Source organism: Anopheles coluzzii, chromosome X (genome assembly GCF_943734685.1).
Source record: "Anopheles coluzzii chromosome X, AcolN3, whole genome shotgun sequence".
NCBI classification, from domain to species: domain Eukaryota; kingdom Metazoa; phylum Arthropoda; class Insecta; order Diptera; family Culicidae; genus Anopheles; species Anopheles coluzzii.
The window spans coordinates 7,332,167-7,345,049 of record NC_064669.1 but is presented as its reverse complement, the minus strand read 5'-3'; the positions used below and the strand labels follow the sequence as shown (position 1 = coordinate 7,345,049).

At 48.5% G+C, this 12,883-nt stretch overlaps 2 protein-coding genes across 7 annotated transcripts in view; both read right to left on the bottom strand.

The window, feature by feature from the left end:
• The window catches only part of LOC120959902 (rho-associated protein kinase 1), a 212,346-nt gene that overhangs the window by 161,273 nt on the left and 38,190 nt on the right, over positions 1–12,883 (bottom strand). The window lies entirely within an intron of this gene.
• The window catches only part of LOC120956455 (histone deacetylase 4), a 31,222-nt gene that overhangs the window by 5,467 nt on the left and 12,872 nt on the right, over positions 1–12,883 (bottom strand). For 2 of the 5 annotated variants that reach the window (XM_040377934.2, XM_040377941.2), the window contains exons 2-9: positions 4,032–4,162; positions 3,815–3,922; positions 3,604–3,735; positions 3,413–3,483; positions 2,123–2,262; positions 1,314–1,457; positions 567–811; positions 39–485 (exon numbers count right to left, since the gene is read on the bottom strand). In XM_040377934.2, coding sequence (XP_040233868.2) covers positions 39–485; positions 567–811; positions 1,314–1,457; positions 2,123–2,262; positions 3,413–3,483; positions 3,604–3,735; positions 3,815–3,922; positions 4,032–4,162 — 1,418 coding nt within the window. The other 3 variants (XM_049607990.1, XM_049607986.1, XM_049607991.1) reach the window with 3 other exon arrangements.

Genomic DNA, 12,883 nt, shown 5'->3' with positions numbered 1-12,883 from the left:
AAGTTGCGCATGGAATTCGTGCTTGATCGTTCGCTTACCTCGCTGTTCTCAAAGTGCGTCTGGTTGATGTTCATCATGGCCGCTGCTGCACTGTTGGCCCCGGCCAGCATCGGGTGGCCGAGCGGGAGCGGCGCCGACTGGGTGCGCCCGAGCGGCCGGTGCCCCTGCTTGTGCAGCCGGGCCTGGGCCACGTGCGCGTCCGTGATCGAGGGCTGGTGGTGGTAGAGGCTGGCGGCCGAACCGGGCCCGGCCGCCCCATGCAGCCCACCGGCGGCCAGGTGGGCCCGCTCCAGCCCGACCACGCCGCTGGCGGCGGCGGCAGCCGCAGCAGCGGCCGCAGCGGCCGCCGCAGCCACGGCCACGTTCTGGCTGCGCTGCTGCTGCTCGCTCAGGTCCAGCATCGGACTGCCGAACGGTACGCTGCCAGCCTGGCCCCCGATGCCTGCCCCCACGCCGAGATGCGTCGGTCTGGTTGCGTTCAGAGCCTGGATACAAAAAAAAACGGACACAAACACACACAAACGCGGTTAGAACGGAAGTGGGAAACTGTACTGGGCAACACTTACCAGATGAGCAACGGAGGCGGCGGCAGACGAGCCCAGGTGCGGCCGGCCGAGCGAAATGTTGGGCATCGAGGGGGAGCTGAACAGCGACAGATCGTTGATGCTGGCACGGGACGTGACCGAGCCGTACTGTGGGTCCTCGTTCTCCTCCTGAATCGGTGCGTTCGTGGGCGAAGCGCGGCTGCCCACGGTCGGTGGCGAGTTCGGGCCCGAATCGGTTGTAGCGACGCTAGCCGACGCCGCACAATCTAAAAAGCAGGCGAATGAAACACATTAATATATCATAAAACGCAGCAACAACAGGGAAAAAAAGAAACAAAAAAGCTCCAAGAAAGGATGTATGTGTGTGTTTGTGTTTGCGCTCGAACACAACGAGAACACAGACGTCCTTCTCGGCAGCGAGAGACGGGTTGTGAAGATCGGTTATGGTAGTGTGTGGTTCAGAAAAAAACGTTAAAAAATATATGTTAGTTAAACACGATCAAACACACACACACACACACAACACACAAGCGTTCATAGCGCAGCATATTGAGACGGGGAGGTTTGTTTTTCTGTTAGCAAACTGGTCGGCCTTTTCCCGGCCCTTTTACAGCCGACGGGACCACAGATTCCGGAACAATGTGAAGGTTTGGGGTTGGGTTTGGGGGGGGTGGAGAGTAGATGGGTACCGCTGAAAGAGTGACAAAGAGACAAAGTCGCAAAGAAAAAACGATCCCCGACCGATTTCGGTCGGACACGAATACGTACTTGTTTGCGCGAGCGCCTGGTTGTGCTGCTGCTTCTGGAGCCGGCGCAGGCGCTCCTGGCGGCGGGCGGCCAGTGGCCCGTTCAGCGAGCGCTTCTCGATCACCCGCTGCTTGAGGCGAATTTTCAGCAGGTTCGGTTCGGATGCTGCGGCGGTAGTCAGTTAGTGAGTCAGTAGTTGCATTATGCGCGTAAAGAAAAAATAAATAACAACAACATCAAACAAGCGGAAAACCCCCAATTTTCCGGGGGAGTGTTTGCAGGGTATGAATGAGGAAGGAAAACATCATTTAAGGAGTAGACGGAGGGATACGGAACAAAAGGACAGAAATTAAGCCTTGAGGTTGCTGAGGGTGATTTTAGTTTCAAACTGTTTCTCTTCTCTAGAAACACACAATAATTTAAGGGTTTAGATAAATACGAATAAATCGATCAAGTTAATGTAAAAAAAGAAAAAGAAAAACACAATACATGCAGTTTGAGCGTTCATATTATTAAACAGAGTTCGTTTCAGTGTGAATCATTGAATTAGGTAATCAGTCGCAACAACAGCCAAAAGTCACAGCAAACTTTCATGTTGCTTTGCGTGACATTTTGCATACACAAAAAATAAACAAATACACACAAAAACGCAGGCGAAGGCGTTAAAAGGATTAAACGTTAAAGGTAGGCATAACTAACACAAAGGAGGAAATCACTCCCATGTGGGGGAAGCGAGAGGAAATTGAAAACTTCTTTCGCAAAGGGGAAAACGATGCTGAAGGATAGGGCTTTTGGGGGAGGGCGCGGGAAGCTTTTGGGGCTGGGCGTACCTGTCTTGCGGAGCGGAAAGTCCGGATCGTACTTCGCGATCGAGCTCGGCGGCGGAGGGATTTTGTACGGATGGGAGCTAACGGCCGCTGCAACGGCACCGCCCGGGAGTGACTCTCCGGACGATGATTTGACGACGCCCCTGTGTGCGGTGGAAAGAGAAGTGGGGGGAGAGGAAAAGAAATGCCACGTGCGACCGGTTATTAGAGGAGTTCGTGCTGCATCAAGTTTATCGAGTGCTTCCGAAGGCTTTGTGAAGAATGGTGCACTTGCCTAATTTTCCCTTAAATCTTAAAGCTTGAATATCAACGGTTCATATACGGTGGAACCCCTCTCGTAACGAGTACCCCTTATAGTGAGTTTTTTGCATAACGAGCAAATCTAAATGCTCCACATATGCCTTTCTTAACGACAAGACAAAAAAATCGACAAAACAAAAGCTTGATGACATTTTGTCATGGTCAGTTACTTTTTGTCATTTTCAGTCACCAACTTTGTCATGGTCAGTCACTTTGTTTTACTGTGAACAGTTCTGCAAAATGTAACTGACATAGTCATGACAAATTCCGGCTGAAACAAAATCATGTCAGCGTGACGAGCTCTACTGTGATGATCAGAGGTGATACTCAAACAGTTGTTGCGACCATCACATGCTTGGTGACATTTTGTGCAACCAGCTCTTGGTATGTTTTCTCGCTCTGTTTGACCCAACATACCAGTTAAGTAGACAGAGCGAGAGAGCATGCTCATTTTGTTGCTTGCGACCACACGTCTAGTATATTCCACGAATGTCGTGATTATCACCGACAGAAAATGCCATGACCAAGTGAATGACCAAGAGTTGGGTGATACAAAAAATGTCACCAAGCATGTGATTCGTCCACCAACTGTTTGAGTCTCACCGCTGATCATCACAGTTGTGTACGCGAGCTAATTTGCTGTTGGCAGCAAGAAAAAATCACGATTAAGATAAGGTTAAAGATCGAAAGCATCGATTTTTGTACATGCCAATTATACAAAAAGTTCCCTTAAAATGCAACGAACTAATTTCAAACTAATGGGACAACCTCATTTAAAGCGGATTCCAATCGGTACTGATAGCTCATCTACCCGAACAAAATCCACTTCAAGCCACACAGAGCAGCATTCAGAAAGTGCGCTAACTGTGACTGCGTAATTTGAAGAAGAAGGAAAACCCTGTATTCCTGTATGCAAAACAACTGTTCTGCCTAATCTCGTGTACACTACATCGCTTCACATCGCCTTCACAGGGCGCGCAATCGCAATTTTACCAATTTCTGTACGGCAGCGGGGAAGATAACCCATTCGATGCAGCGGCCTGTTTCTTCTGTATCAGGAAAGTCTGCAAGAGGAAGAAGAATAGGAAGAAGAGGATAGTAAACAAATGCGCCGATTAGTTTCCCGCCTCGGGCGCCCATCATTCCCCGCCAAACCGTTCATCGCCAACCACGCCATCCCTTACCTGTAGCTTCTGTTTCACCTCCGAGCTCGCGTTCGCACAGCACTCGTGCTTTTCCTTGCGCTTGATCGCTTCCCGTTCCCGCCGCTCCCGCTGCTGGGCCGCTTCCTCCGCTATCCGTTGATCGCGTAACTCCTAACGAGGGAGGGAGAAGGTGGAGAAACATCGTTAGAAACGTTTGACAAAGGTGCAACCGCGTAAATAGCGCTGCTACCTGAAATTTGTGCTCCAGCTGCTGGCGGTGCTGCATCTCGAGCTCCTTATTCTTCTCCTGGAACGCGTGCCATAGTTTCTGCTTCTCGAGCTCCTGCTCCTTTTGCAGCTGCACCGATGGGATAGGATAGGGGGCGAGACACAAGTGGAGCGCGAAGGCGCATTAGAATATAACCTGCAACGGAATGCGCACTGGGGTCCACGGGGACGCCACTCACCTCCAGGATCTGCTGGCTAATGTCGGCCGGTGCCGCTATCTGCGACGATGAGCTGCTGCTGTTCAGGGCGATACCGGTGTTCGGCACGACTAGTACTCGGTCTCTTCCCATGGTCGAATCACGTGCCATTTCTAGAACAACGGTAAGAAAAGGAAGCTTGGATTATAATTGTTTAACGGGTGCAGTAATGCTCCTTTTAGTAACTTAGTTCCCCCCCCCCCCCCCCGTTTCCCCCCGTATATAGCCTCCACACAGGCCTCCTTACAGGTAAACCGTGCAAGGAAAGTGCAATTATTTTGTTTTTGGTCGTTTGTTTGCTTATCGATCTTTGGCAAGGTCATGGGTCCTGTAACCCATATGGGTGGGCCTGGGACACTTTTACTTCTGCGGTCTTTTGCGCGAACAGTGCCGAAAGCCCCATTCAAGGGGGTGGCGCACGCAGGGACGGGCCAAACACTACGTACGGTTCTTCTTCTGTCCGACATTTTGCCAACATAAATACCGATCGGGCTAGGGAACGAGACGCCAACGAGAGCAAAGCAGTAGCTCCAATTCCAAGCGCTAGCATTTCTGCCTCCTCCTTTGCCTTTGCCGGACCCGCCGCCCCGAATTCCACCCGGGCGATAACTGGGCAATAGCATCGCGTGTAACACTGGCATACAACACAATTCTCACCCGCATATGCTTTGGTATGTGAGCATGGGTGCTTTGTATATGTGTGTGTTAGTGTGTGTGCATATGTATATGTGGGTGGATGGATATGAGCGTATGTGTGGGCGTTTGTGCTTTGAGCTCGCGCATGTATACGCAATAAAATAAAAAGGTACCCCCCTCGGGAGGGGTGGGGCGATGGGGTGCGGCGATGGGTTGTGGCCTCTGGAGAAGGCGCTATTTTTAGCCGCCAATCGATAGACTCTGCCCTTTAAATCGCGCTAGGAGAGAACGCCCGCCTCCCCCGAACACGCGACGATCCCCTTCCCTCGTTTTCCATCCCCAAGTGCTCGATGTATTCCGTCATCGCGTGCTGGTTGGGCGTGTATTAGCAATGTTAGAGTCCTCCCCCAATCCTCCGGACACATCCCACGCCATCCCCCCTCCCCATACCTCACGAAAGTTCAGTGTAGGTGAAGGTGGTTGTTTGGAAGAAAATACGCGAGACAATTGTTTGTGTGCCCTTTTGGAGCTTTTTTTTCGTTTTCATGTTTCGCCTCAGTCCCTTGGCCTAACATACATCCTCTGCTTTTTTGTTGGTTTTTTTGCCAGGTAGCATCATAAAACGCATAAACAAGCATTTTAGGGAAGTAGACACTACACTACAGGCAGTAGGTTGTAGGTTTTTTTGGTTGTTTTTTCTGCCTGTCTTCCTTCCTGAAGGATGTTTTGTTTTTTAGGCAGTAGGAAGATCCTCCCACCCAAACAGGAGGATCCCAGCTGTGTCTGAGGAGGAAAGGGACAGGCGCACTTTTGACATTTTCGTGTGCAGCAATAAGCTTTGATGGGTCCTGGTACTGCGCGTACGACCACTATCGGTAATATGACTTCAACTTTCTTGCAAATATCTTTCAGACCTTACGAAGGCTTTGTTAGGAGGAGCATTTAACAGCGGAAAAAGGACTAAATAGAGCTGTATCTGGTACCTGCACTCATCCTCGGATAGATATACACCGATCTGTAACGATGGAACCAAGAAGCCCTTGTATGGTACCATGGGCAACGCATTAATCTCCCATACTGAAGTTCATGGGTTCAATTCCCAATTGTTCCCTCGGACCACCACCACCACACCACCAAACACATGCATCCAAAATCTTTTCCAATTCTGAGATTGCGCTTGAAAGTGTCAATCAGCCTCGGAAAATATTATTGTGATATGATCAGTAGAGAGGCGGTCGGGTTTGGTTGGATGTTGTAAAATTCAATATTGGAGAGTCGTTATTCTACGAATAAATAAAGAAAGGATTCTCTGTATCAATTTTCTCCGTACCATTCATCACCATCGCCTACCACACACCCCCCTTCCCGCACAAACTATACGCGCGCGCACACTTTTATGTGTGCGCTAAATAACCACCCACAAACGCCCCCACCCACCCCCATCAAGCACCGCAGTAAGTAGATGGAATAGAAAGAGGAGCGAGAGGGTGGGTGGGTGCTACGGAAGATGATCGAAACTAAGGAACCGCGCACGTACACAGTGCTGTGTGCGTGTGTGTTTGGGGCCGGCCAAGGTCAAATCCCCATATCCATGCAAATGGCTGTTTAACCGAATATCTATATATAACTCAGTGCAAAAACCCTGCGGAGAGAGAGAGAGAGGGAGAGAGAGAGAGAGAGAGAGAGAGAGAGAGAGAGAGAAAGAGAGAGAGGGGAGTGTGTGCCGTTTGTTTTGTAGTGCTGTTGGTACACACATTTGAGCCTCTGAGTGCCCGAGAGAAAGAGAGAGAGAGAGAGAGAGAGAGAGAGAAAGAGTGAATGAGAGAGTGAGAGAGGAGCTATTATACCATCTTCCTGTATAGGAATATTTGCTGAAATTGTGTGGAATTGTGAGAATTATAACGACATTCCATTCGCGTGTCAACCACCCCCCCCCCCCCTCTCCCCTCTCCACGAGGGGAGGGATGGGTTTATAGAGGTGGTGGAAGGTTGGAAGGATTTAAGTGTATGCACATATCCTCTATGTATGGTTGTGTAGTTTACCCATGATGCTCACTACAAAGTCTTGCTCGAACCCCTTTACCACCCACTAACACCCACTTCTCTGCCCTCTTACTCAACATATGTTTAGATGAGTTGATGTTGTTGTTGTTGTTGTTGTTGTTGCTCTCTTTTCAAAACCATTCCACCGTATCAAATCAGCTCAGTCAACCAAGCCAAACAAACAAAAAACAACCGAAACAGAGGGCGAGCCGATTGCAAAATCCAGTTCCGTCTTGCGGCTTGTTAAGCGCTGCTTTAGAACCAATCGCGAGAGTAAAACAGAGGTAAAGTGGTTGGTTGACTGTTGCAACAAAAACAAAACTACAACAACAACTCTTCCTCCGATAGGGTTACCACACATACGCACACACATTAACCAAGCTAGCTATCGGGCGCAGTGTATAGCCACTTGCAGGTGTGTGTGTGTGTATGTGTGTTTCCACCTGACACTCCGCACCGACAATAACGACAACAGCAATAACAACAGCAGACAGAAGTCGAGGGACACGCGCTATTACATCGACATTATCTAAATTACTCCAAGACAGAGACAGGATAGACAGAGAGAGAGAGAGAAACAGAGAGACATGTTACACGTCGAGATGCGTTCTGTGTGTTTGTTTGGAGCAGCCGATACAAAAAAAAAACAATTTCACTTTTCTCCTTTTCTCGCTCGATTGTCATCCGTGTCGTGACGGCTGTTTGGTTGCTGGGTTTTGTCCGTGTCCGGCTGTGGTGTTGATTGTAGTCGAACGTGTTGCTGCTGCCGCTGTTATGATACACATACACTCTCTCTCTCTCTCTCTCTCTCTATGTTGCTAGTGTTGATTGTTGCAGCGGAATGGATGTGACACAAACAACGAAACCCGCACCGGACCCTACTACTACCACTACCGCCGAGATATGGTGGTGCTCACGATGACGTCTCTTCGTTCTATTTCTTTCAATCAACCACAGGTCCTGGCACACACTTACGCACACTGCACTGCGCTTCATTATCTTACAGTTTGTTCGCACCTCTCCCTCTCTTTCTGGTTGTTTTTTTTTTTTTTTTTGTTGGAGTCAATTCTGAATGTATAAAACCTAAAACACACGCAAACACCGACTAACAAAAAAACAAGAATGCCCACAACCACCTTATCCAACACACACCTTACCTTCTCGCCATCCCTGTCTCTCCCTCTCTTTCTCTCTCTCTCTCTCTCTTACTCTAGTATTTCTAAGTCGCTTTCTGTAACGGACTACCCACTCGCACACACGCGCACACACTCCCACTCCTCCCCAAAAGAAATGGAACATTTATAACATTCTGGAGCATAACATCGATCAACGCTCCAAAATAAACCGTGACGGCAGGTTTCTCCCCCCATTACTGGGCGGCAATATAACACACACGCATCCGGTCACACACTCACCCACACACACAGTCTTGTCCCGTATTCAGCAGCGGCTACATTTCAATTGGAATCTCCACAGCAGCTAACGATTGCTCTCCATATCTCGCTTAGCCTTCTCTCTCTCTCTCTCTCTCTCTCTCTATCTTTCTCTCGCTCTCTCATACACTGTTTCAATGCACGTTTCCATACGGTATCTCTCGGTCGGTCGCTCGCTCGCTATCGCCTCTAGATAGCCACACAGCTGTGGCGAGACACACACTTTTCCCACGTTGGATCTAATTGCCGAATCTGATACAGCTCGGCCGAAATTCGATCAACTTCCCGTATTTTGCCGTCCGGGTCAGCCAGTACTAAAAACGCCACTACTCAGTAGCTCCCGTCTCAGGTCGCCGCGCACGGCAGGTTCAGGCCCTTATTCCCCGCTCTACGTGCGCGCACACACAAAGAACGGAGGCTTCGCACGCCCGAGCAATCGATCAAAGTGAGCTGTCGGGACGGAGGCCGGCCTACAGAATGCGGCGGAGGCGGCGATTGCTTTGATGCAGTCGAATGTCCGCGGAGGATCCACGATGACTTGAGATCTGACACATCTGGCACGCACAAAGACCATGTATATATGTGGCTGTGTGTGTGTGTGTGTCTATGTGAACAAATCCTTTACACTCCACATAACCCCTACTAAAACATCCAGATTCTTATCGGACTGAGAGATGTACACACAGTAGCTCCGACTAGGAGCTCAATCGTGTCTGAGTTCTTCCATGAGCTTCCAATTAAAAGGGTTTAAACCTTTCACAGGCATTAAATGAAAGTCCTCGAGCACTGGAATTCCTGTACTTCCATACACAACCATACCTTAAAATGTATTACACTGACGTAAGTAAGTCATATTTGTGATGCCATCCTCTTGAGGATTTAACACATATCAGATCAGGCGTTTGAGATTATTATACTTCTTCCTTTCCTTTGGAATTGAACCACCTCCGGACGGTACAGCAAACCGCCGTCTGTTCCATTAGACTACCTGGCCGCAGCGATTGTTTCCAGTTTGTAAGCATACAGTAGCAAGCACTTTGAAATATTGCTCCATTCGAATAAATTCCCTACACAGGACAGCTATACTTTGCTAAATGAGCAGTTTCGCTTATTATATTGGTAGGTTTCAATCATTAAACAAAGCAACGTAAATGTAACTCTACATCTGCCAAACATTCACCAATGGGGCACTGTACTGTACTGCAAGAAAATCGGAGCTGAACAACGCGTTCACATTTTACAGAGGGCCTGCAGATCTGTTGAAGCGCCACGCCGTATTGAAGCGCTGCTGCCTGGGTCTAATAGAGGACAGCACTTGAAGGTGTACCGCATGATCGATTGCGGTCTCATTACACCAAAGAAAACACAACCATCATCTGTCGCAAGACAAATTAGTCAGTGGCTCCCTGATGTGCCTATAATGAGGCCTCTGCTGTGGTACAAGAGAGGTTTACAGAAAATTGCCCAAAGCAATTGATTTTAGTATCTTATCATTGGACTGATGGGTGAGGTGTAACGAATAAAAACATCCCGAAGTGATAGCTTTAGATTCGAATTAATTGCCACCTGTCAACAGGACAAAATTCAAGTTGTCTCCCCTAGAAAAGAACAAAATACTTCACACTGATGGGTTGAGATCATTCTACTGTATTTGACTAAAACTTCGAACAATGTTGCACCTTGTTATGCATATGTTTGCTAGCATCCTTATTGTTTATTTATTTTTCAAACTAAACACAGCCGCAGAGTGTGAAACGTGTAACAGGGCGCTGGATAGTAAAGGTCACACACATGTGTATTAAAGTAGGCCCAATAGACTGTGCGCTCTTTGGGTGCTGGATGTTTTTGCACATTCTCCACGCTTTGCGTGAAATTACGGGGCCAAGGGTGCCGGTTTAAACCCAACAGCAGCAATAAAAGCGGACCCGGGAGTGAACCCTGTAAACGGTTTTGTTTCTCCGCACACTTTGTATTTTCACAGCTGGAGTAGTGTGATGAAGCAGATCGAATCGAAACATAGATAGCGAGAGAGATACATAAAAAGAAGGGGAGGGGGGGGATCTATCAGCAGAAATTGATTGATCAGGGAGAGTATTTTGTACCTGGCTACAAGATGTAGCAAAAGATCTATGATCGTAAGTTGCATGACTACCAATTCAACAAAGCATGCTTAATCTGTGTCATAAATTAGTAAGTATGCTCTTCTGCAGCAGTAATTACGAACAAGTAGAGCAGAATGGTATTTTTCACCTTTTCGTTACAAAACTTTTTTTTTCTGCAAGTGGCTTGAGCTGCTGAAGGCCACCACCATTCTAACTCAGTGAAGATTGATCATCTAAATCCAACCAAGCTAAAGGTGAGCATCATTAAAAGACCAGCAGCACCACACACACCACTCGTACCTGTTTTCATGACCTTCTGAAACCTTTGACGACGCTTTGGAAGTCTATGAAACCTGATACCACGAATAAGCATTCCTCCCATTAATGTTGCTAAATTGCAATACAATGCGCACGAATCACGTATTTCTTGTTTAAACCTCCTTGTCCGAAACACAATGGGCAAACTTCTTTCTGATTGATTTCTTCTTACCGTGAATAACTATTATGATCACACTTACTTAATAACACACGTACCCGGAATTATTTAACATTATAAAACTTACTAATCCCACAGGATAAAAGTTTTTGGCTAATGACATAACACCACAAACACTGGAATCGAACGCTCGTCTTCTAGTGTGCAACATTCGGTAACTTGACCACTGCACCACGAAGCGGTCTCGCAAACGGCAGCACAAATAGGCCCATATAAAGCAAAAGAAGGACCAAAATGCCCGTAAACCACAAAAAAGATTCTTCTTTATGTTTGAATCAAGTTTAAATTAGTCAGGATACTTTTGTTCCTCAAACTCTTCGTGTTTACGTAACGCAAAATTCTACAACTCTATTTGGGGGGAAAACAACAACAGCACATTGTCCACCTACACCTGTCTTACACACACACCGTCCACACAACAAACACACGAAGCTTTCGTTCAATTTTTCCCAAGACCGTATGGCAGCATGGCCTTGAAAAGTGTTTCCTGCGACCAGCTTGCCAGGCGCCGGACCCGTTTGGCTGGCCTCACCAAACGCCCGGCACCCAAGCCATCTCAGCCATCGATTGAGCAGTGTCAGCAGCGCGCTGTGGTAAAGGGCTGCGCTCCTTGGCGGTATTGATTGCAGCAGGCGGTAAGGTTTGTGCACCAACGTTTGAGCAACAAACTCAAAACACAAGCGCACAAGCGGAAGCGTCTCGAAGAGCTGCTCGGTGTGATTATCGTGATAACGCGGGCCCCGGCATTGACGCGCGATCGCGCTCTTAGGATCGTTTTCTTTCCTTCTTTCTTATTTTTCCTTCGCGTAACGTGCGCGAGGGGCCTTTGTGTTGTTGATGGAAAAGCCCGCTACTTCGTAGTGGACTTCGGAGCCCTGCCCTGTCTCTGACTGTGGAAAGTTCCGGTGCGGCCGGCCGGTCCGTCGGCGTCGTCGTCGTGGAGGAACGCGGAGACGCGTCGTTATTAAAGCCGACTGGGAGATGATGAGGATGCGCGGTGGTTGTTTTTATTTACTCACAACACCGCGCACGTCCCTCCCGCAGCACATCGAGCCCGCCCAGAGGCCAACGCGAGGGCGAATGCAACATTGAATCATGCAATGGTCGCGCGACTCAAAAGCAAGAGAGCGAAAGCAAAAGCCTCAAAACCTTTTCTTATAGAACTTAGAACCCTAACGAAGGAGGCGGTTGTGGGAGGCGGGAGGGAGTGGGGTTTTTTGTCATTTCTCTCTCTCTCACACACACACGTTCATGCTAGGAACAACAAATCTTCTCTGCTTTGGGGGGGGGGGGGGGGTCAGATGCGGAAGCAATGGGGTGGAAGGATTTAAAAATATGCTCGATTGTTGTAGCGGATCTGTCACACACATACAGGTGGATGTGCACAGCTGTGTTGGATGTTGTGACAGCGGACATACACTTTGCGAAGAATAATTTTGCTTCCAAGACACGCTGCTCATTATTATTATTATTAAAAAACCGATCCACAGCTCCGCGTAGCCGTCCCGCTCCTTGGAGGGTGTGGGTGCACGCACGAGGAGTCTGTGACACCAGTGACACACAACCACCACCGCCGCTCGTCGGGCCAGTGGAACCGTTAGGCTGGGTTGGGTGTGTGTGTGTGTGTGTGGAACGCGTCCAAACAACACAACCATCAAACGGTCGCGTGGGGCGCGCGCTGTTCGAATCTTGATTTGTTTTTTTTTTTTTAATCTGCCCACCCTCTTTTTGCTCTTTCTTTTTGCTTGCATGCTCTGCAATATGCTTTCAATACTCCGGGGGCTCTGCGAATCTTTCCGGCTGGACCGGGGTTGAGGGTTGTGTTGTTGTTGTTGTTTTGTTTTCGTTATTGCTTGTTGTGTTTGTTCCCGGGTTGGGGGCGGCGGGGAAGGGGGGGAGGGTAGATACGGCATGAAGTGTTGGTTAGCTTGATAATAGTGTGGTTGAGCCATAAAAAAGGGGAACCAGCAGCCGCAGTCGCAGGCAGTTCCTTTCACTCAAAACGCTACGTTGGGAGCTACATTGGGGATGGTGTAACAGGGAGTGGGAAAGAGAGGGAGAATGTGTGTGTGTACGTGAGATAGAGAGCATGTTTGTGTGTGGAAGAACCACAGCACACTAAAG